Raw genomic sequence first — 23294 nt, forward strand, 5'->3', positions numbered from 1 at the left:
CCTTCATTTTTTCCACATTTTGTTACGGTACAGCCTTATTCTAAAATTGATAAAATTGTTTTTTTCACTCATCAATCTATACACAATACCCTATAATGACAAAAGCAAAAACATGTTTTGTCACTAAACCGATGTGGATGTGGTGGAGGAGTCAAGCGCAGGAAACAGAGGTTTAGTCCAACAAGACTTTAATAGTCTAAGTAACACGAGTGAAAACCCCGACCTCGAAAATACACGAAGTGGCGAGGGAAAATACGCACACGCGTAAAACACTAAACAAGAAAACAAAACGGAATACAAACACGTAGCATAGGCAAAGTGGCAACAAAATAACAACACACAATTACCCTAGAGCAAAACAAGGAACTTATAAGACACGTAATCAACACCCAAACAGACACAGGTGTGACAGACAGACAAAAGCAATCAAATACAGAAACATAGAGCGGTGGCAGCTAGTACTCCGGGGACGGCGAACGCCGAAGCCTGCCCGAACCAGGAGGAGGAGCAGCCTCGGCCGAAACCGTGACAGTACCCCCCCCTTGACGCGCGGCTCCAGCCGCGCGACGGCCAGGAGGACGGGGACCCGGGCGCGTGGGATGCCCACGGTGTAACTCAGTCAGGAGGGATGGATCGAGTATGTCCCTCCTGGGCACCCAGCACCGTTCCTCCGGGCCGTACCCCTCCCACTCCACGAGATACTGGAAACCACTCCTCCGGCGCCTCGAGTCCAAGATGGTCCGGACCCTGTACGCCGGGGCCCCCTCGATGTCCAAAGGGGGCGGAGGGGTCTCTCCTATCTCATCTTCTTGGAGTGGGCCAGCTACCACTGGCCTGAGAAGAGACACATGGAACGAGGGGTTAATATTTTTATACTCAATTGGCAGTTGTAACCTGTAACACACCTCGTTCAATCTTCTCAGGACTTTGAAGGGCCCCACAAACCGCCGACCCAGCTTCCGGCAGGGCAGGCGGAGGGGCAGGTTTCGAGTCGAGAGCCAGACTCGATCTCCCGGTGCGTACACCGGTCCCTCACTGCGGTGGCGATCGGCGCTGCGCCTTTTGTTGACGGATGGCACGCTGCAGATGGACATGGGCAGCGTCCCACGTCTCCTCCGAGCGCCGAATCCACTCGTCCCACCGCAGGGGCCTCGATCTGGCTCTCGTGCCACGGTGCCAGGACCGGCTGATAACCTAAAACACACTGGAAAGGTGTTAAGTTGGTGGAGGAGTGGCGGAGAGAGTTCTGGGCCATCTCTGCCCAGGGGATGAACCTCGACCACTCCTCCGGCCGGTCCCGGCAATAGGACCTCAAAAACCTACCCACATCCTGGTTGACACGTTCCCCCTGCCCATTACTCTCTGGGTGGTACCCCGAGGTAAGGCTTACCGAGACCCCCAACCGTTCCATGAACGCTCCCCAAACTCTGGAAGTGAACTGGGGACCTCGGTCAGACACAATATCCTCGGGGACCCCATAGTGCCGGAACACATGGGTAAATAGGGCCTCAGCGGTTTGTAGGGCAGTAGGGAGACCCGGCATGGGAAGGAGACGACAGGCCTTGGAAAACCGATCCACAACGACCAATATGGTGGTATTCCCCTGGGAGGGGGGTAGGTCTGTTACGAAATCCACCGATAGGTGGGACCATGGTCGTTGTGGAACGGGCAGGGGATGTAGCTTACCCCTGGGCAAATGTCTAGGCGCCTTACACTGGGCACACACCGAGCAGGAGGAGACATAAACCCTCACATCCCTAGCTAACGTTGGCCACCAGTATTTCATGCTAAGACAGTGCACGGTCCGGCCAATACCTGGATGTCCAGAGGAGGGTGATGTATGAGCCCAATAAATAAGACGATCACGGACCTCGAGCGGAACGTACGTCCGCCCCACAGGACACTCGGGGGAGTAGGGTCGGCACGCAGTGCCCGCTCGATTTCCGTATCGACCTCCCATACCACCGGAGCCACCAAACAAGACTCCGGCAATATGGAAGTAGGCTCGTTGGACCTCTCCTCCGTGTCATACCGCCGGGACAGGGCGTCTGCCTTACCATTCTGGGACCCTGGGATGTATGTGATCTTAAAAACAAACCGGGTTAGGAACATATTCCACCTAGCCTGACGAGGGTTCAATCTCCTAGCTGCCCGGATGTACTCCAGGTTACGGTGATCAGTCAGAATGAGGAAAGGGTGTTGAGCCCCCTCAAGCCAATGCCTCCACACCTTTAGGGCTTGGACTACGGCTAACAGCTCCCTGTCCCCAACATCATAGTTGCGCTCCGCCGAGCTGAGCTTCTTAGAGTAGAAAGCACAGGGGCGGAGTTTAGGTGGCGCGCTGGACCGTTGTGACAGGACTGCCCCAATACCGGTCTCGGACGCCGTCTACCTCAACCTGGAATGGTAAAGAGGGATCCGGATGCGCCAGCACCGGAGCCGAGGTGAACAGGTTCTTCAGTTTGACAAATGCCCTGTCCGCCTCAGCCGACCACTGCAAACGAACCGGACCCCCCTTTAGCAGGGACGTAATGGGAGCTGCAACCTGTCCAAAACCCCGAATAAACCTCCGGTAGTAATTAGCAAAACCCAAGAACTGCTGCACCTCTTTTACAGTGGTTGGAGTTTGCCAATTACGCACGGCCGATACCCGGTCTACCTCTATCTCCACACCAGACGCGGACAACCGATAACCCAAAAAGGAGACGGACTCCTGGAAGAACAGGCATTTCTCTGCCTTGACATACAAGTCATGCTCCAACAGTCTTCTCAACACTCGGCGCACCTGGGCGACATGCTCGGCTCGAGTAGCAGAGTACACTAGGATGTCGTCGATGTAAACTACTACCCCCTGCCCATGCATGTCCCGGAAAATCTCGTCAACAAAGGATTGGAAGACTGAAGGAGCATTCATTAACCCGTATGGCATGACGAGATACTCGTAATGACCCGAGGTGGTGCTAAATGCTGTCTTCCATTCATCCCCCTCCCTAATGCGCACCAGATTGTACGCGCTCCTAAGATCCAACTTTGTGAAGAACCGCGCTCCGCGTAATGATACCGTCATCGTCGCAATCAGTGGAAGTGGGTAGCTGTATTTAACTGTGATCTGATTGAGACTACGATAATCAATACACGGGCGCAATCCCCCGTCCTTCTTCTTCACAAAGAAGAAACTCGAGGAGACTGGGGAAGTAGAGGACCGTATGTATCCCTGTGCCAAGGACTCGGTTATGTATGTCTCCATAACCGCTGTTTCCTCTTGAGACAGGGGATACACACGACTCCGTGGAAGAGCCGCTCCTATTTGGAGATTTATCGCACAGTCCCCCTGTCTATGAGGAGGTAGCCGTGTTGCCCTCGATTTGCTGAACACAAGTGCTAAATCCTCATACTGGGGAATGCGCAGTGCGGGCACTTGGTTCGGACTCTCTACCGAGGTCGCCCCTACGGAAACACCTAGACATCTCCCTACACACCGGGCAGACCACTCCATAAGAGCCCTCTGTTGCCACGCTATGGTAGGATCATGGGTGCTTAACCAGGGAAGGCCCAACACCACGGGTACGCAGGAGAGTCAATCAGATAAAACTGAATGCTCTCCTCATGACCCCCTGCGTCGTCATCGTCAGTGGTGCTGTGACCTCCCTGATCAGGCCCGACCCCAACGGCCGGCTGTCTAAGGCGTGGACAGGAAATGGAGCTTCTACCGGCCGAAGGGGAATTCCTAACCTACTACAAAATGCCCGATCAATAAAGTTCCCAGCTGCGCCTGAATCTACTAGCGCCTTATGCTAGGAATGAGGTGCCACCTGTGGAAACCTCACAGGAATACTCATGTGACCAACAGAGAGCTCTGGGTAAGTGGGGCGCCTACTCACCTGAAATGACTCCCCAGTGCGTGGCCTGTTGTCACCTCTCCCAGGAGACCCTCCCCAGCACCTGGCCGCAGTGTGTCCTCCACGACCGCAGGTGGTGCAGGGGATGGCCCCCTCGGGTTCCCTCTCCTCCTCTCTCTAGCGCCAGCACCCCGAGCTCCATGGGAATCGGCTCGGGGGTGCTGGAGGGTGGACTGGACGACCCCCCACTCGGGACGTCCGCGGGTAGCCAGCAGGGTGTCCAGACGGATGGAAATGTCCACCAACTGGTCAAACGACAAGTTGGTGTCCCTGCAGGCCAGCTCCCGACGAACGTCCTCTCGTAGACTACACCGGTACTGGTCGTTGAGGGCCCTCTCATTCCACCCTGCATCCGCTGCTAGTGTCCGGAACTCCAGTGCGAACTCCTGTGCGCTCCTCTTCCCCTGTCGGAGGTGGAATAGACGCTCTCCCGGCGCTTTCCCCTCAGGTGGATGATCGAAGACAGCCCTGAAGCGGCGGGAGAACTCCGCGTAGGTGATGATTGCGGCGTCTATTCCCCTCCATTCGGCGTTGGCCCACTCCAACGCCTTGCCGGAGAGACAGGAGATGAGGCGGAGACGCCTCGTATCCCGAGGGCGCCGGGTGTATGGTGGCAAGGTAAAGTTCCACCTGCAGGAGGAATCCCTGACACCCGGCTGCAGAACCGTCATATGCCCTCGGGAGCGAGAGCCGAATGCCACTGGGTTCCGGTGCTGAGAGAGGAGGACTGGCCGTTGGTGATGAGTTGTTGTAAGGGTCCTTGGCCACCTCTTGATTCACCAATCGGCACAGAGTGTTGGACACCTCGTCCATGGCGGTCCCGAGTTGCCGGATCATGGCGTCCTGGAAGTTGATCCGGTCCAGCAGGGATTCGGGTGCCGCCGCTGTTCCTGCTGACTCCATGATGGTGTGTTGTTCTGTCACTAAACCGATGTGGATGTGGTGGAGGAGTCAAGCGCAGGAAACAGAGGTTTAGTCCAACAAGACTTTAATAGTCTAAGTAACACGAGTGAAAACCCCGACCTCGAAAATACACGAAGTGGCGAGGGAAAATACGCACACGCGTAAAACACTAAACAAGAAAACAAAACGGAATACAAACACGTAGCATAGGCAAAGTGGCAACAAAATAACAACACACAATTACCCTAGAGCAAAACAAGGAACTTATAAGACACGTAATCAACACCCAAACAGACACAGGTGTGACAGACAGACAAAAGCAATCAAATACAGAAACATAGAGCGGTGGCAGCTAGTACTCCGGGGACGGCGAACGCCGAAGCCTGCCCGAACCAGGAGGAGGAGCAGCCTCGGCCGAAACTGTGACAAGTTTATAGAAATGTTTGCTAATTTATTACAAATAAAAAACGGAAATATCACATTTACATAAATATTCAGACCCTTTACTCAGTACTTTGTTGAAGCACCTTTGGCACCGATTACATCATCAAGTCTTCTTGGGTATGTCGCTACAAGCTTGGCACACCTGCATTTGGGAAGTTTCTCCCATTCTTCTCTGCAGATCCTCACAAGCTCTGTCAGGTTGGATGGGGAGCGTTGCTGCACAGCTATTTTCAGGTCTCTCTAGAGATGTTCAATTGGGTTCAAGGTCGGGCTCTGGCTGGGCCACTCAAGGACATTCAGAGACTTGTCTCGAAGCCACTCCTGTGTTGTCTTGGCTGTGTGCTTAGGGTCATTGTCCAGTTGGAAGTTGAACCTTCGCCCCAGTCTGAGGTCCTGAGAGCTCTGGAGCAGGTTTTCATCAAGGAGCTCTCTGTACTTTGCTCCGTTCATCTTTGCCTCATTCCTGACTAGTCTCCCAGTCCCTGCCGCTTAAAAACATCCCCACAGCATGATGCTACCGCTACCATGCTTCACCGTAGGGATGGTGCCAGGTTTCCTCCAGACGTGACGCTTGGCATTCAGGCCAAAGAGTTCAATCTTGATTTCATCAGACCAGAGAATCTAGTTTCTCATGGTCTTTAGGTGCCTTTTGGCAAACACCAAGCGGGCTGTCATGTGCCTTTTACTGAGGAGTGGCTTCCGTCTGGCCACTCTACCATAAAGGCCTGATTGGTGGAGTGCTGCAGAGATGGTTGTCCTTCTGGAAGTTTCTCTCATCTCCACAGAGGAACTCTACAGCTCTGCTAGAGTGACCATCGGGTTCTTGCTCACCTCCCTGACCAAGGCCCTTCTCCCACGATTGCTCAGTTTGGCCGGGCGGCCAGCTCTAGGAAGAGCCTTGGTGGTTCCAAACTTCTTCCATTTAAGAATGATGGAGGCCACTGTGTTCTTGGGGACCTTCAATGCTGCAGAAAGTTTTTGGCACCCTTCCCCAGATCTGTGCCTCGACACAATCCTGTCTTGGAGCGTTACAGACAATTCCTTCGACCTCATGGCTTGGTTTTTGCTGTGACATGCACTGTCAACTGTGGGACCATATATAGACAGATGTGTACTTTTCCAAATCATGTCCAATCAATTGAATTTACCATAGGTGGACTCCAATCAAGTTGTAGAAACATCAAGGATGATCAATGAGAACAGGATGCACCAGAGTTCAATTTCGATTCTCTTAGCAAAGGGTCTGAATACTTATGTAAATAAGGTATTACTGTTTATTATATTTAATAAATTTGCTCAAATTTAAAAAACTGTTTTTTGCTTTGTCATTATGGGGTATTGTGTGTAGATTGCTGATGATTTTTTTTTTTAAATCCATTTTAGAATAAGGCTGTAACGTAACAGAATGTGGAAAAAGTCAAGGGGTCTGAATACTTTCCGAATGCACTGTAAGCAGACAATGAAAGCTCTTGCAATATTCGATGATTACATTTCTCTAAAACAGGCTATGGGCTATATGTGCACCACCAAGTCAGAACAGTAGGTGAAATTAAGAGGGTAAAATAGACCAAATGATTAGGGTGAGGCACATGGGCTACTAACAGCTTACTACACAACATATACTTAGTTTTACTTTCTTAGCTACAGTATACATATCTCCCTGGCATATTACATAATTTATGCAGCAGCATACAATACTTTTTTGGAATCAACTTGTTGTGCTGTGCTCACTTGAACAGGAAGGTGGCGCGGCGGTCCTTTGTGGGCAAATTTTGTCATCAAAGTTTGGCATCAAAGTCTGGCATCCTCTGGATTTATGGTGATTTCAAGACAACTGGGAACTCTGAAAAAAACAAGGTTGAATCATGATGACGTCAGTGATCTTCAGGTCATAGCTCTAGAAAGAGGCCCGAGTTCCCGACTTACAATTACGAGTTGGATGACCGTTCAAAACGTTTTTCCCAGTCGGAGCTAGTTTTTTCCCCGAGTTCCCAGTTGTCTTGAACTCAATGAAGATTCCCAGTTCCAAGTTAACAGTTGTTTTGAGCGCGGCACAAATCATTCTTCATTGACAGCATGGTCAATGTTGAATGTTTATCATTTTAAGCTTGGAAAAGAGACCCTTAAACCCAGACTTGGGACCACACAGCCACTCCACTGAATAGCAGGCTAGTTATTGCTTTACATTGCTTGCAGTTAGCCACTGATTCCTTCCAAACCACTCATTGTTGAATTTGCGATTTCTAACTTGTGTAATGTTTATGTCCAATGGCCGATGAGCACCGATACATTTTATCCATAATTTATGTTCATTATTTATCTTCATTGACAAGGATTAAAAAGGATTTGCCAGTAGATTATCGACTTGATTCATGATGATGACTGCTAGCTAAGATTTTGAAAGTATGATGTTGACATGATCAGACCAATCAAAGCTACTGTAGAAATAACGTGATTTGACATCATTTTATCTGTGGCCAATGACCTTGAGCCTTCTTGGATGGGCACTTCTAATGTAACTCTATGGCAGCACCCAAGGGGCTTGAATTTTTTTGCTCTACCCTTAGACTTGGCGGTAACGTAGTCGCCCCATGAGTGACAGAACACTGAGCCAATCACAGCGCAACTAGAGAACATTACCAACCCCTACGCTCCGTATTTTACCCTGGCTGCCCTACCACCACAGAAAGCACTGAGCTAGGCTGAAGCACCTGCATTTTGGAGCTGCCTTACTCAAGAAAGCAAAAAAGAGACCATGTTTGTATGAGCTTTATTAACTCAATGATTGATTATTTTATTTTACATTGTTTGCAAACTGATATGTGACACATATTAATGCCAAAATAACATGCAAAACAGGCAAGCCCGCCCCACCCCCCCATTTTTAGCTCTGCCCCACCTTCCCTGAATGACGGGTCGCCACTGGGGTTGGGTGAACTAGAGATTGAGCAGCATTTCCTACTCCACTGCTGAAAATACAACTCAATCAGAGGTATTTTATGCCAGTGTTCTAATGTGGTTGCGTGTGTGAAATTTAAAGAAATAATTGCAGGATTTCTTGAACTGCCTGTTGAGGAGAAAATCTGCATTTTGTTTGGAGAAAACGTTGAAACAGTAGATCTTGCTGCAGATTATGTCCTGGCATGTCATAAAATAGCTCCCGCCTTCTCATACACATGAGCCCTTGTAGATTGAATTTCGAAATTGTTGCTGTTTGTTTACTTTTGTGTATTATTTTCCATGTATAATTGTTTCTGTTGATATATGTTATTATTACTCCATGCCAATAAATAAAGCATTTATTAAAAGAGAGAGAGAGAGAGAGAGAGAGAGAGAGAGAGAGAGAGAGAGAGAGAGAGAGAGAGAGAGAGACAGAAAGATGATTTCATATCATTATACGCAGACAATATTTTACTGTATCTAGACAATATATTTCAATTGCTCCCAAACACATTGAAGATCATAGATAAATTCAGCTTCATCTCAAGTTCTAAAATGTATTTAACCAAATCAGCCCTACTGCCTCTCAAGACCCCGATGTAGGACTCCATCTCTACTTATGGAATCCCAATCATTTCCCATTTTAAATATTTGGGAGTAGACATATTTCCTTCTTTAGATAAAACCATTGCCAGAAGCGTTAACAGAATGCTCAAATAAATTCAATCTGACCTCAGTAGATGGAATAATATTCCAGTTGCTTTAACCGGCAGAATATCTATTGTCAAAATGAATATATTGGCATGGCAGAATTTTCGTAGTTCAATGCTTACTATGGCTCCCCCTCCTGGCTATTGGGATCAAATTCATAGTGCGGTTTCAAAATGTACAGTATATGGCAAGGTAAACGATCCCGGATAATATTTATACTTTTACAAAGAGGGAAAGATGTAGGAGGACTATCCGTACCAACCTTTAAATTGTATTTTCAGGCTCTAGCATTTCGCCTTATCCTAAATTGGTTTAGACATGATTCTTCTGCCCCCTGGCTGAGTATAGAGAGAAATATGGTGTATCCCATTGCCCTGGAAGAGGTGGTCTTCACTGATATATCCATTAAACAATATAAATTACGCTTTGGTCGTATTATTGCTCACACAAAATTGAAAAACAATGTAACTGGGAATTTAAATGGCATGCCCATACCACAATATTTCACAATAATGCCTTGCGATCTGGAGGGCGGCCTTTTTGCATCCCCCCAATGGTCCAAATGTGGAATCCGTACCCTTACTGATATCATGGACAGTAATGGTTTGGGAATATTCCAAGATTTGAAAGATACATCCACATTACCAGGCAACTCCTTTTTTCTATATTTACAATTTAGTTAAACTATGCTGGTTTATGTAGTCCCTTGGGAAACCCAGCTACCAAAACTTCCAATGATGGGATTTATAAATACATTATCTGGGCTCCCGAAAGGACTGATCTCTATAATATATACAACACTTTGGGAAAGCTTGTGCTGTGCTAGCCATTAAAAAAGTATGGTCCACAGATCTAATTGAATCTGAACCATGCTTTAACTGGAACAGAATATGGAATAATATGACCTTGTCATCTTGTAACATTTTAAGTTTGTTCACAGAATGTATTTAACACCAAGGAAACGCTTTACGATCAATCTGGCCGAAGTGCATTAATTTAAACATTAATAGCAGAGGTGTGGACTCTAGTCACATGACTTGGACTCAAGTCTGACTAGTCACAAATTTGATGACTTGAGACTGGACTTTGTGGGAAATAAAATAACTTGTTTAAAAAACATCTAATCTGTGCTTCAGAACGAAAAAATTGCAAGTCTTGATTGTTGACCAGTGAACAGTCATCAGCATTGGCGTGCAAAGGCGGGCGCACATATCCAGATTAGTGACCAGAAAGCACTTGTTTAATATTCTCCGGTTTTGCCTGGCAAAAACAGAGTAACATACTTACGTTAATCTTATCCTTATAAAGAACCGTTTAGCATATTTGCCACAACAATAGGCTACCTGGTGATTTCATTGATCATTTTCATATTTCAGATAGGCCTAGTTTGTGTGGGTTATAATTATATACCTCAGTGGTGGTACTGACTATATTATGTCTAACGATATCACTACTTTCAATACTTATGGGATGAAGATGTAACATATCCTGGCGAATTAATTACTATATTTGTGAGGAAGAAAAAGGCTACAGACAGATCATGCTTTCCATCCAATCCTGCAACCTCCACTGCATACAGGTAGGACGTATGATCCTAAATTTACTTGCTCTTGACTCCAGTGAAGTGACAATGTGACATGATATAGCCCTAGTTGATATTGTCTGCTAACAAGAATGACTTTCACCTCAAAATGCAGGTGAAAAAAGCAGTTTATTTCTGTGTCGTGTTTTGAAAACGCATCACCGTTTCTGGCTGTAATTACATTTTACATTTGCGCCGCGATTGGGCGTGCATGTTCGCCCTATGGGCTCGTGCATGTGCGTGCACGAGAGTCGCACGCTTTGAACCACTCATTTTTGGCGGTCGCAGGTCAAAAAGTTTGAAAACCACTGATTTAGCAAACAGATTACTGATTTTCTGTACAGCTATAGGATCGGGTGCAGCGCAAACGTCAAATTGTAGGGAGAGAGGATTGCCATAAATGAGTATGCAGCTCCCAAAATTGTTTTGTGATCAAGAATATAAACCGTTTACTTTGCAAGGTCACCAGCAATGGGGCATCAAGCAACATTTACTAGCACAGGCCTACTGGTCTTTTGGTATGTAAAAATGGCTTGAAATTGATAATTTACTTATGAAGCTTGCATTTGGAATTTGTTGTTAAAATTAATTATTACATAATCAAATCAATGTGTTGTAGACAAAATAATGAAAAGGGCTGTCTTGTAACCTCAATAAATAGACAAAGATTTGTAGTTGAACAAGTCATTGCCTGTATAGATGTTTTCTTTTTACTTGACTTGAGAACATGACTTGAAAGCACGATTTGGACTTGACTCGAGACTGGGCCCGTTCTACTTGGGACTCGACTTGAGACTTGGACCTTGTGATTTGAAACTTGCTTGTGACTCGAATAATAGTGACTTGGTCCCACCTCTGATTAACAGTGATAGCCCCTTGAATCTCTCAATCAATCAGAGAAGATTACTGCTGGATTTTTTTTTTTACTCTAAGATGGCAACCACCTCACTCTCTCCCAGTTAACAAGTGGATACAGTTACTATTAGAAGTTATAACATTATAACTATCTACAGCGAGAATGAATGGTGCTAGTCAAGGAACAATTGAGGCCTGGACAAATACAGTGCCTTGCAAAAGTATTCATCCCTCTTGGCGTTTCTCCTATTTTGTTGCATTACAACCTGTAATTTAAATGGATTTTTATTTGGATTTCATGTAATGGACATACACAAAATAGTCCAAATTGGTGAAGTGAAATTAACAAAATAACTTGTGTCAACAAATTCTAACAAATAAATAACGGAAAAGTGGTGGGTGCATACTGTATGTATTCACCCCCTTTGCTATGAAGCCCCTAAATAAGATCTGGTGCAACCAATTACCTTCAGAAGTCACATAATTAGTTAAATAAAGTCAACCTGTGTGCAATCTAAGTGTCACATCATCTGTCACATGATCTCAGTATATATACACCTGTTCTGAAAGCCCCCAGTGTCTGCAACACCACTAAGCAAGGGGCACCATCAAGCAAGCGGCACCATGGAGCACCATTATTAAAAAATTGAAAGAATATGGCACCACAACAAACCTGCCAAGAAAGGGCCGCCGACCAAAACTCACAGACCCGGCAAGGAGGGCATTAATCAGAGAGGCAACAAAGAGACCAAAGATAACCCTGAAGGAGCTGTAAAGCTCCACAGCTGAGATTAGAGTATCTGTCCATAGGACCACTTTAAGCCGTACACTCCACAGAGCTGGGCTTTACGGATGAGTGGCCAGAAAAAAAAACTTTCTTAAAGAAAGAAATAAGCAAACACGTTTGGTGTTCACCAAAAGGCATGTGAGAGACTCCCCAAACATATGGAAGAAGGTACTCTGGTCAGATGAAACTACAATTGAGCTTTTTGGCCATCAAGGAAAACGCTATGTCTGGCGTAAACCCAACACCTCTCATCACCCCGAGAACACCATCCCCACAGTGAATCATGGTGGTGGCAGCATCATGCTGTGGGGATGTTTTTCCATCGGCAGGGACTGGGAAACTGGTCAGAATTGAAGGAATGATGGATGGCACTAAATACAGGGAAATTATTGAGGGAAACCTGTTTGGGGGGAATCTAAGGGGACACTCAGGATGGATGGGTGGAAGGGGGACTGATAAGCAACCTTGGTTGCTGGGTGGAATAGGAAGGGGTAGGAAGCATGGTTTCCAGGTGGGGAGGGAGATTGCAGGCGAGTGGATGGGGACTGAGGGGGGGATGGGGCGAGGTTATCTTTATATTAATTTATTTGATATTCCGAAGGGAAAAAAATGACCAAACTAAATAAAAAGTTGGTCACAAAAAAAAGAAACATCTTTGGTTAATAATCAATTCCCAAACCATAATCTGACCTCATATAACCTTCTGTATACACCTTCCATTGAGAAATATTAAAACTCCATTGAGGTGATATAAGGGAAATAGATGGTACTGTTATGCAGTGTATGGATTGATAACGGTGTTGGAAGGGACAGCTTCACCCCAGAGAGCTAGCTGCCTGAGGAATTATTATGCATTATATTTCTTGTTAAAGATGCAGTAGATCCCCTGTGGCGCAGAGAAAGTGATATGACAGCATTTTTAGCTCCAGCCTCGTGCATTACACACTGAGGTGCAGTACACATACACACACGCATTCACTCTCTCTCTTCATCTCCTTTTTTCTCTATCTCTGTTTCTCTTTCCCAGGTCTCTCTTTCTTCCTCTTTGAATACAAAAGCACAACCACCCCTCATGGCCACCACTCCTTGACTTCAAGGAAGGCCAGAGGCGGTTGAATGATGCAGTTCATTTTTAATTAGGCTCTTTTGAAGAACACCTAAAGCGGGAGGAATAGGGAGAGAGGAAGGACCCTGTGAACTTGTTACATCTCTCCATCTATCAATCAGTGTCAATAATGGTTTGTGCCAAATCGCTTTATCACCAATACTTTGTGATGATAAGAATAAAGCCTCCATCAACATTATAGGCAGACTGATCTCTTCTATTTTATCAATAGCAGCCAATGTGATTCAGTGGACTATCATGAATCAGAATTAAACTTCTATCGCCCTCTGCTGTTCACTAGAGGGACATGGCATAATGACAGGACATTTCAGGGGCTGAGATATACAGAGATACCATGCCCAGGTACAATTGTAACCCTGTACTTACAGCGGTAACCCTAGCTCTAACCCTAACTCTAGAATGGTAATACATTGTACATACAGCAGTAACAATGTAGTAATGATGGTAAAAGCAAAAAAGATCCAGCAAAATGGTAAATCGAAAGATATGTCAGGATGCGAAAAATAAAAGGACACGGTTTCACCTGTTCTATTACACCCAGTTTCACCTGTTCTATTACAGCCAGTCAGTGGTGGAAAAGGTACCCAATTGTCATACTTCAGTAAAAGTAAAGATACCTTAATAGAAAATGGCTGAAGTAAAAGTGGAAGTCACCCAGTAAAATACTGCTTGAGTAGTAAAAGTCTAAAAGTATTTGGTTTTAAATATACTTAGGTATCAAAAGTAAATGTAATTGCTTAAATACTTAAGTATCAAAAGTAAAAGTATAAATCATTTCAAATTCCTTATATTAAGCAAATCAGAAGGCAGCATTTTCTTGTTTTTTAAATTTACAGATAGCCAGGAGCAAGCTCCAACACTCAGACATAATTTACAAACGAAGCATGTGTTTAGTGAGTCCACCGGATCAGAGGCAGTAGGGATGACCAGGGATGTTCTCTTGATAAGTGTGTGAATTAGACAATTTTCCTGTCCTGCTAAGCATTCAAAATGTAACGAGTACTTTTGGGTGTCAGGGAAAAATGTATGGCGTAAAAAGTACATACTTTTCTTTAAAAATAGAGTGAAGTGGAAGTAAAAGTTGGCAAAAATATAAATAGTAAAGTAACGTACAGATACCCCAAAAAACTACTTAAGTAGTACTTTCAAGTATTTTTACTTAATTACTTTACAACACTGCAGCCAATTTCACCTGTGACAATTATCTGACTTCTTATTCTATGGCAGGGGTACTCAAGTACTATTTGAGAATGTCTGGTCATACATATTTACTAGGTGGCAAAGGTCCGGATGGATATTGTCATTTATCAGCATAGTAACAAACAGTGGCGGCTCCTGAAAAAATTCTCAGGGGGGCAATTTTTCTGATGATTTAGGTGACCTACACACATTTTAAAAAAGATATGTCCAGCAACAACATGAAGACAGGGGCAGCATATAAGTCAATACCAGAAGCATTTATTGACTGATCTCAAAAGTGTTGGCTTACCAGGGTTGGTGGAGCCCTCAGTTTCATCTTTGCCTCGCAAAGCTAACTCAAACACTCCGCAAAACTTCACACACTGGATTAGCCGGCTGAGGATGTGGCGGTTCTTGCTAATGTCGTAGTAAATATATTTGTTATAGTGAATATGGAATATGATATGTTGAGTAAAATGTTGTGCTAAGATCTATTTAGGTCAGGAGCTGGTTATAAGTTCTGTTCCTATCCAATAACAATGGACAAAAGGGTCCTATCTTGTCAGCCTTGTCAGTTTCAGTTCTCCAGTAAACTTGTGATTATCAACACTAACCTCATCGTTGTGGCGGCGGACAGCTAGCCTGTATCCCTCATCCAGTTGAGTGGGAATGTTCACTCTCCCCAAAGCAGACAATCTCAAACAGCTATCCATGTGGGTCTTTGACAGCTCATGTTTCTTAATCTTTCCTGAAAGATGGTGCATGTCCGTTACACACCAGTCGCTGTCCAAGCGGTGCTGTCTGCCGTGCCGCCTTCAGGGTGAAAGAGTAAGCAGGGGGTAGCAGAAGACTGCATTAGCTACATCGCAGCCTGCTAGCCAGGTTTTTCGTTCGTACCAATTTTTGGAAAATCCTCGGGTGTAGGACTTCCCCCTTTAGTAGAAACCTGTTGAATTATTAAATTTGGTCTGGGAGGTCCTAATTGTTTCGTTGCCAATTTATCTTCATTTGTTCGCCGACAAAAAGGAACTTCTTTCAAAGACACAATCGAGTTGCACTGAAGCCTAGCCATTTTTACAGTAGTAGTGAATTGATTGATGAGGCTACCTGCTCTTTTCTTAGTTACGTTCATGGTTACGTTACGTATGACGAAAGCGCGTAAGTGCAAGCCCTCAGAAACCCATAGAGATTGTATTGAAAGCTCTGATATTTGAAAAAATAGATTTTACATGGGAGTCTATGACAGACTTCTGGGCGATTTTCAACCTGACTGAAATCGCTCCAAAAGGGGGGGGGGGCCATTTGAAGCACGACTTTAGCCTGATTGGACATTTAGTGGCACTGTGGCAGATCAGACGTCTAGATTACAACACTGATAACTACTGTTGCCGTGATATAATTGATTAGAAAAAAAATCCCTTCCTTTTCCCGTTTGTCAGTGCGTCGCCCATATCGCCCTATTGAACACACCGCCCCTGGTAACAAACCCCCACCTCACAACCCATGCAACCCCAAACTGTTCACACCCCTCTTGTTGGCGGAGATTTCCCACAATTCTACACATTTTGCATGGGGTAGAGAATTGTTTTGCTGTTTTAAAGCTAATTTCCTGCAACTCTTCAAATTGTTCCGTGTGTTATGTGCAGTGGCTTGTATTCATTGATGCCAAGGGAAGCCAGGCTTCCCCCAGAATATATAAATATATATTTTGTCACTCTGTTTCAAAATTTCCTTCAATTCACAAGAGGCTGAATGTATCTCACCGGAGAAAGCATCCGTGAGAAAACAGTGGCCTTCTGTCTCTGTAGCTTAATTATGTTGATTGGTTTAAATCGTTTTTTGTTAATTTTACTTGTCACTGTATTAGACTAAGCATAGGTGATTTGATTATGTTGAACTAACAGGATAAATTATAGAGCAAAATAACGCAATTATCACAACACGTAGGTTGTAATATGGCTTTGTTTCCTGGCTTGGCTTCCTCAGTAATTTTACCCACGAACCGTTACTGCCTGACCGAGTTTCCCTTGATTATTTTTCCTCCTTTCCCCGCTACCATTCCTTTCCTAACTTCCTAACTTCCTTTCCTTCTTCCTTTCCTAGCTTCCTTTCCTCCTTTCCTAGCTTCCTTTCCGCCCTACCTCCATTTCGTCTCCTCCTTCCCTATCTCATTTTCCTTATCCTTACGTTTCCTTGCTCTCTTTTCCTAGCTTTCTTTCCTTCTTCCTTTTCTAGATTCCTTTCATCCTTTCCTAGCTCTCTTTCTTTTCCTAATTTCCTAGTTTGCTTTCCTAGCCTCCTTTCCTTCTTTCCTAGCTTCCTTTCCTTCCCTACCTCCCCTCCATCCCTATCTCCCTTCCTTTATCGCCTTTCCTAGCTCCTTTCCACCTTTCCTAGCTTCCTTACCTCAATTTCCTCACCACCTTCCCTATCTCTCCTTTCCTAGCTCCTTTCCTCGCTCCCTTTTCTTCCTCCTTTCATTTCCTAGATTTTTTTCCTCCTTTCCTAGTGTCCTTTCCTTTCTTCCTTTCCTACGATTAACCACGGCCAGTAGAGATTAAAGGAAAGAAGGAAACTAAGCTAGGAAAGTAAAAGAGATAGGGAAGGTGGAGAGGAAAGGGAGGTAGGGTAGGAAAGAAAAGGAAGCTAAGAAAGGAGGAAAGGAAGCTAGGAAAGGAGGAAAGGAAATGGAGCGAGGAAAGAAGAAAGTAATCTAGGAAAGAAAAGGAGTAAAGGATAGGAATCTAGGAAAGAAAAGGAGGAGTTCAAATGTATGTGGTAGGGATTAACTACGGCCAGTAGAGAGGAAAGGAAGTTAGGAAAGGAGAAAAAGGGAGCTAGGAAAGGAATAAAGGAAAGGGAGCAAGGGAAGGAGGAAAGGAATCTAAGAAAGAAAAGGAGGAGTTCACATGTATGTCGTAGGGATTAAGCATGGCCAGTAGAGAGGAAATGAAAGCAAGAAGGAAAGGATGCATGGAAAAGGAGGAAAGGAATCTAGGATAGAAAAGGAATTCACATGTACCGTATATGGTAGGGATAGGGTTGCAAAATTCCAGGAACTTTCAATAAATTCATTTGTTTTCCAGAAATCCTGTTTGGAGGCTTCCGGATTTCCTGCTTATTCCCTCCTGATTCCAGGAATGTTCCAATCGGGATTTCGGGAAAACCAAGGAATTTATTGAAAAGTTTGTAGAGTTTTACAACCCTAGGTAGGGATTAACCACGGCCAGTAGATGGCGATAGTATTGGTTTTAGTGACAGGCTAGTTTTAGTGACATGCTAGTTTTAGTCACAGGTTGCTGCCGAGCTGCAGCCGGATTCATCTCACTGTCCTGGTGGTAAAGGATATAAAAAATATCATTTGTAGGAAAGGGGAAAAAACAGACATCATACAAAATACAAAAATAGACACCTTAAAAACCCATCCCACTCCTTCAGTCACATTCCAATTCAAGTCACATTCCTACACAGGCTCAGGGGCCTGTGAGGGACGGAACATTCAACAGGATTTCTTGCAATGCCTCCCAAAAAGCGTTCTGCTGCACAGATTTCTTCTTCGTTTGTGCTGTGCAGTTTATGTTCATTACAATAAATGTTACAAAGTCCACCTTTTTCACATGCAGTGCCTTCAGAAATAATTCATTCCCCTTGATTTATTTCACGTCTGAAATCAAAATGGATTAAAAAACACAATACACCATAATGACAATGTGAAAACATGTTTTTAGAAATCTTTGCAAATGTATTGAAAATTAAATACACAAATATCTAATTTACATAAGTATTCACACACCCGAGTCAATACATGTTAGAATCAGCTTTGCAGCAATTACAGCTGTGAGTCTTTCTGGGTAAGTCTCTAAGAGCTTTGTACATCTGGATTGTACAATATTTGCACATTATTCTTTAAACATATTCTTCAATCTCTGTCTAGATAGTTGTTGATCATTGCTAGACAGCCATTTTCTAGTCTTACCGTAGATTTTCAAGATTTAAGTCAAAACTGTAATTACGCCATTCAGTAACATTCAGTGTTGTCTTGGTAAGCAACTCCAGTGTATATTTGCTATCACAGCCATTCATCTCTGTAACTGATTTAAAGTCACCATTGGCCTCATGGTGAAATCCCTGTAGGTTTCCTTCTTCTCCGGCAACTGAGTTATGAAGGACGCCTGTATCTTTGTAGTGACTGGGTGTATTGATACACCATCCAAAGTGTAATTAATAACTTCACCATGCTCAAAGGGATATTCAATGTCTGCTTTTTTGTATTTTACTCATCTACCAATAGGTGCCCTTCTTTGCGAGGCATTGGAAAACCTCCCTGGTCTTTGTGGTTGAATCTGTGTTTGAAATTCACTGCTCGACTGAGGGACCAGATAATTGTATGCATGTGATACAGAGATGAGTTAGTCATTCAAAAATCATGTTAAACCCTATCATTGCACACACATACAGTTATCTGGTCCCTCAGAGTGAGTCCATGAAACGTATTATGTGAGTTGTTAAGCAAATGTTTACTCCTGAACATATTTAAGCTTGACATAACAAAGGGGTTAAATACCCATTGACTCAAGACATGTCAGCTTTTCATTTTTTTATTGATTTGTAAAAATGTTGACATTATGGGGTATTGTTTGTAGGCCAGTGACACAACATCTCAATTTAAACCAATTTATAATTCAGGCTGTAACATAACAAAATGTGGGAAAAGTAAAGGGGTGTGAATACTTTCTGAAGGCACTGTACCAGGATCCCTTGGTTGCCACCTCTGTCTACTTCACCCTAACAGGGCAATCCGGGAACTCTGGCTCATGTTCGCCACCACTGTTGCAGCATATAACCTCAGCTGGCCAACGATATTCTTCCCACCTGCATACACGTGACACATGTCCAAAACTTTTACATTTATAACGCTGAAGGGGCTTGTGCACAAATGCTCTTACAGGGTATCTCATAAAGCTTTCCATGAGAAGGGAGAGACTTCATCCGGATCTCCCAGGGAACGTTGATCTAAACCCTCACTCCGACTAAAAACATAACTTTACTCTTTTGTTTCCTTTCTTTTTAGCGGCTGTAGTCCACTCATTCTCACTCTGTGCTCTCATCTTCAGCCGACCCACCATCAGTTTCGAACAGAACATTCGTTTCTGCCAACTTCCCACCCTCTGACTGATGCCATATTGCCATTAACCCCTTAAATAGTGCTCTAAATGGTGAAACCATAAATGTCCAGCAGGTGTCATCATAACCTAAACAAAATGGGGTTTCAATAAACATCAACATATTTATTTTCCAAGTTATATTCTATATACATTTCACACACAATTCAACACATTTTCTTTCCCACAAAATGGCTCTTACAATATGAAAAAGAGGAAATGGCCAAAAAGTAAGGTCTCTTCTTCTATACTATTAATAATGACATATGCCACTTTGCAGATGCTTTTATCCAAAACGACTTACAGTAGGCTATTAGTGAGTGAATGAGCGCATGTATGTGGTCTACATACCTTTTAGTTGTTAATTTCTCTTTTGAGACAATGATTGTAAGCTAGCGTTTCCCATACGCGGTCCTCAGGACTCCAAAGGGTGCACATTTTGTTTTTGTCCTAACACTACACAGCTGATTCAAATGATCAAAGCTTAGTGATTAGTTGATTATTTGAATCAGCTGTGTAGTGCTAGGGCAAAAACCAAAACGTGCACCCCTTGGGGTCCCGAGGACCGAGTTTGGGAAACCCTGTAAGCAATGATGAGTGTGCAGTCTGTGCACCTCATCCCAATAGTAAACAAAATAAGGGCCCCGTGTTGCTCAGTTGGTAGATGAATGGCGCTTGCAACGCCAGGGTTGTGGGTTCGTTTCCCACGGGGGGCCAGTATGAAAAATGTATGCACTCACTAACTGTAAGTCGCTCTGGATAAGAGCTTCTGCTAAATGACTAAAATGTAAAAAAAATTAAACCAATGAGATAAGCAGGACCTCTAGTGGTCATGAAAGGAACTGGCATATCATAGGAGAGCTACACAGCTACCAGCAGAGGTCAGTGTTACTCTATCAGTGACTACTCAGTGAGCCAAAGCCCAGACAGATCTGGGGCAGTATTCATTACTCCGATTCTTTTACAAAACGTTCTTAAACAGAAGCAAACGGAACGAACGGTGAGGGACCTACATGAATTTGTCCAATATAAACTTTAGTTTTCTTTGCAAAACACAACTGTTTGCAACTGTCTGGACTAATGATTATACCCTAGACATAGTGCTTTCTGTCCTCCATTAGAACTGAAATAAGAAGCAATTGAAAAGCAGTGTGAACAAAATAAAAATCTATATACCTACAAAGACAAAATGTGTGTGGTGTTCTGTCTTGCCCATTGCCTTTATGACCATTGTGTAATCCGATGTTCATAGATACAGATGTAGCTCTTGTTCCCTGTGGAGCACTGAGACTGTGCAGAGACAGCCCAGTGAGACTGTGTGTGTGTGTGTGTGTGTGTGTGTGTGTGTGTTTGACGTGATGCAGACCCTGATCTCTTTCTTTTCCTCCTCATGTCCTAATCACTGTGTGTGAGTGTGCGCGCTCGTGCATGCATGATTGTGTGTGTATGTGTCTTTTGTGTGCGTGTGCATGCGTTTGTATGTATGTGTGTGTGCCTGTGTGTGCTTTCATCTTTTAAAGGAGCCATTTGTTACACAACATAACCTCTGCAGGGCCCCCTAATGACATCATCTCAGTGTGACCTGGAGGCCAGTTTTACCCACTCTCTCAGAGTACAGAGCCAGCTTTACCACTAGTGTGTGCTATCAAGTTTGTTGCACCCTCCAAGCACAAAGTAAATTGCATTATGCCTGTGCAAGTGTGTGCACAGCCTGGTCTCATAGACTAGACGTAACATAGTAATTGTTAATCCGGGACACTCAAATTAGTATGATATGTTACGTTTGGAAAGTAGGGTGGTTGGGTAGGCGTATATGGCGAACGTCTAGCAACCCCGAGGTTGTTTGTTTGAATCTCATCACGGACAACGTTTTAGCTCATTAGCAACTTTGCAACTACTTACAACTACTTAGTATGTTAGCTAACCCTTCCCCTAACACTAACCTTAACGCCTAACCTAGCTAACATTAGCCACCTAGCTAATGTTAGCGTTAGCCACCTAGCTAATGTTAGCGTTAGCCACCTAGCTATTCGTAACATATCATACCTCTGAGTCCAGGTTGGTGTGCATGTGTGTGTGTGTGTGTTTGTGTGTGTGTGTGTGTGTGTGTGTGTGTGTGTGTGTGTGTGTGTCATGCTTGTGCTGTATATCCTCCAGGCTCATAATGTACTGTACAGTACTGTAAATGAGATTTAGCTCTTTGTGCTTCCTCTTGCCCTGCTTTCCTCCAACAATAGAGGCAGTGGAATGAAATAATGAATCACAATAACACGAGCACACACACACACACACACACACACACACACACACACACACACACACCACTCACACACACACAATAAAACAATGAATCACAACAATAAACCCCTTCCTTTTCCTCCTATAGTGAGAGCATCACTGTGTTCCCCCGCCCCACTATTGCGTTGCCATGCCAACACATTATTACACACATTCATCACACACACACACTTCGCTCTATCACGTTTATCACTCCTCCATTAGCACTCACTCCCTCCATCTCTTGTCTCGTTTATACATGAATGAACATCATTCTGACAGAGATAGGGGGAAGAGAGAGGGAGAGAAGGAAAAGGTGAAAGAGAGAGTGATAGAGTAAGATAGTGACACAAATAAAGAGAAATGGATAAAGAGAGTCGGGGGCCGGAGTGGTGTCACCTTTTTTCCCCATCTCAGCTGATTAAACAAATTGCATTCTAAACTGAAGATCATGATTATTGGAGTCAGGTGTGTTAGCTGGGGCTGGGGCAAAAGTGTGACACCAGTCAGGCCCCCGAGGACTGGAGTTGCCCATCCCTGCTCTATAGGATGGATGGAGCTTTCCATGAGATGCCGTACAAACTCTATACAAACTGGCACACAAACGCATGTACTCAGCTTTATACAAACTCCCATACAATCTCATTCACTTACATACAGTACAACAACCCCACAACAGACACTCAAACCCAGGTACAGCATCTTAAACCCTATACACTTCCATACACACACATTCTGCTTCATACTGTATAAACACTATGTTCACGCGACCATGCTCAAACTTGTCCTTGGATGCACGCTTGCACACACACACACACACACTGGCCGGTGACATACCTTTTTTGAGGGTCCCTGTGACGAGTTTGTGCAGGGACAGGACAAACTTCACCAGTCCCTGTTTACAGCGCTTGGCACACCCCGCCATTCTGACTCCAAGCTGGGCCAAAGCAGGCCAAGACTGGCCCAAGGGTGCTAATGTGATCTGGAGCAGGAAGTACAGTCTATGTTTGATGTCGAAGGAGTTTGGAGATATTTCTTCGAGAAGATACGCAGTTCAGAGGAGGACCTCTTCTGAATCTCTCTTCCTGGGCTGAAAAAAACAGTAATCTCACCCTTTGTTTCCCGATCTCTCCCTCCGTCCCTCCCTCCGTCACATACCCCTCCTCTTTCCCCCTAAATCTTTCCAATTCCCAGTCTCTGAGAGAAAGCGAGAGAGTGTGTGTGAGAGAGGGAGAGAGTGAGAGAGTCAGAAAGAAACAGATATGATTGGTAAGAGAAGTCTGATGTCAGAATCCAACTTCTTATCTTCCCTTACAAATGACTCCATACTTCAAAAATAAACATTGTATAGACAATCCAGTGTACTCTGAGTGTCAGAAATGATCATGCTTTAGTTTCTTATCTCTTTCTTCCATACTCCACTTTCAGC

At 44.4% G+C, this 23294-nt stretch overlaps 1 protein-coding gene across 1 annotated transcript in view; it reads right to left on the reverse strand.

The window, feature by feature from the left end:
* LOC121544186 (Kv channel-interacting protein 1) overlaps positions 1-22993 on the reverse strand; it is a 72823-nt gene extending 49830 nt beyond the window's left edge. The window contains exon 1 of the mRNA XM_041854120.2: positions 22703-22993. Within this exon, the coding sequence (XP_041710054.1) occupies positions 22703-22790 (88 nt within the window). The 5' untranslated portion in view covers positions 22791-22993. The remainder of the gene's footprint in view (positions 1-22702) is intronic.
* Positions 22994-23294: the final 301 nt, after the last annotated feature.

The sequence above is a fragment of the Coregonus clupeaformis genome, chromosome 3 (assembly GCF_020615455.1).
Source record: "Coregonus clupeaformis isolate EN_2021a chromosome 3, ASM2061545v1, whole genome shotgun sequence".
In the NCBI taxonomy this organism is placed as follows: domain Eukaryota; kingdom Metazoa; phylum Chordata; class Actinopteri; order Salmoniformes; family Salmonidae; genus Coregonus; species Coregonus clupeaformis.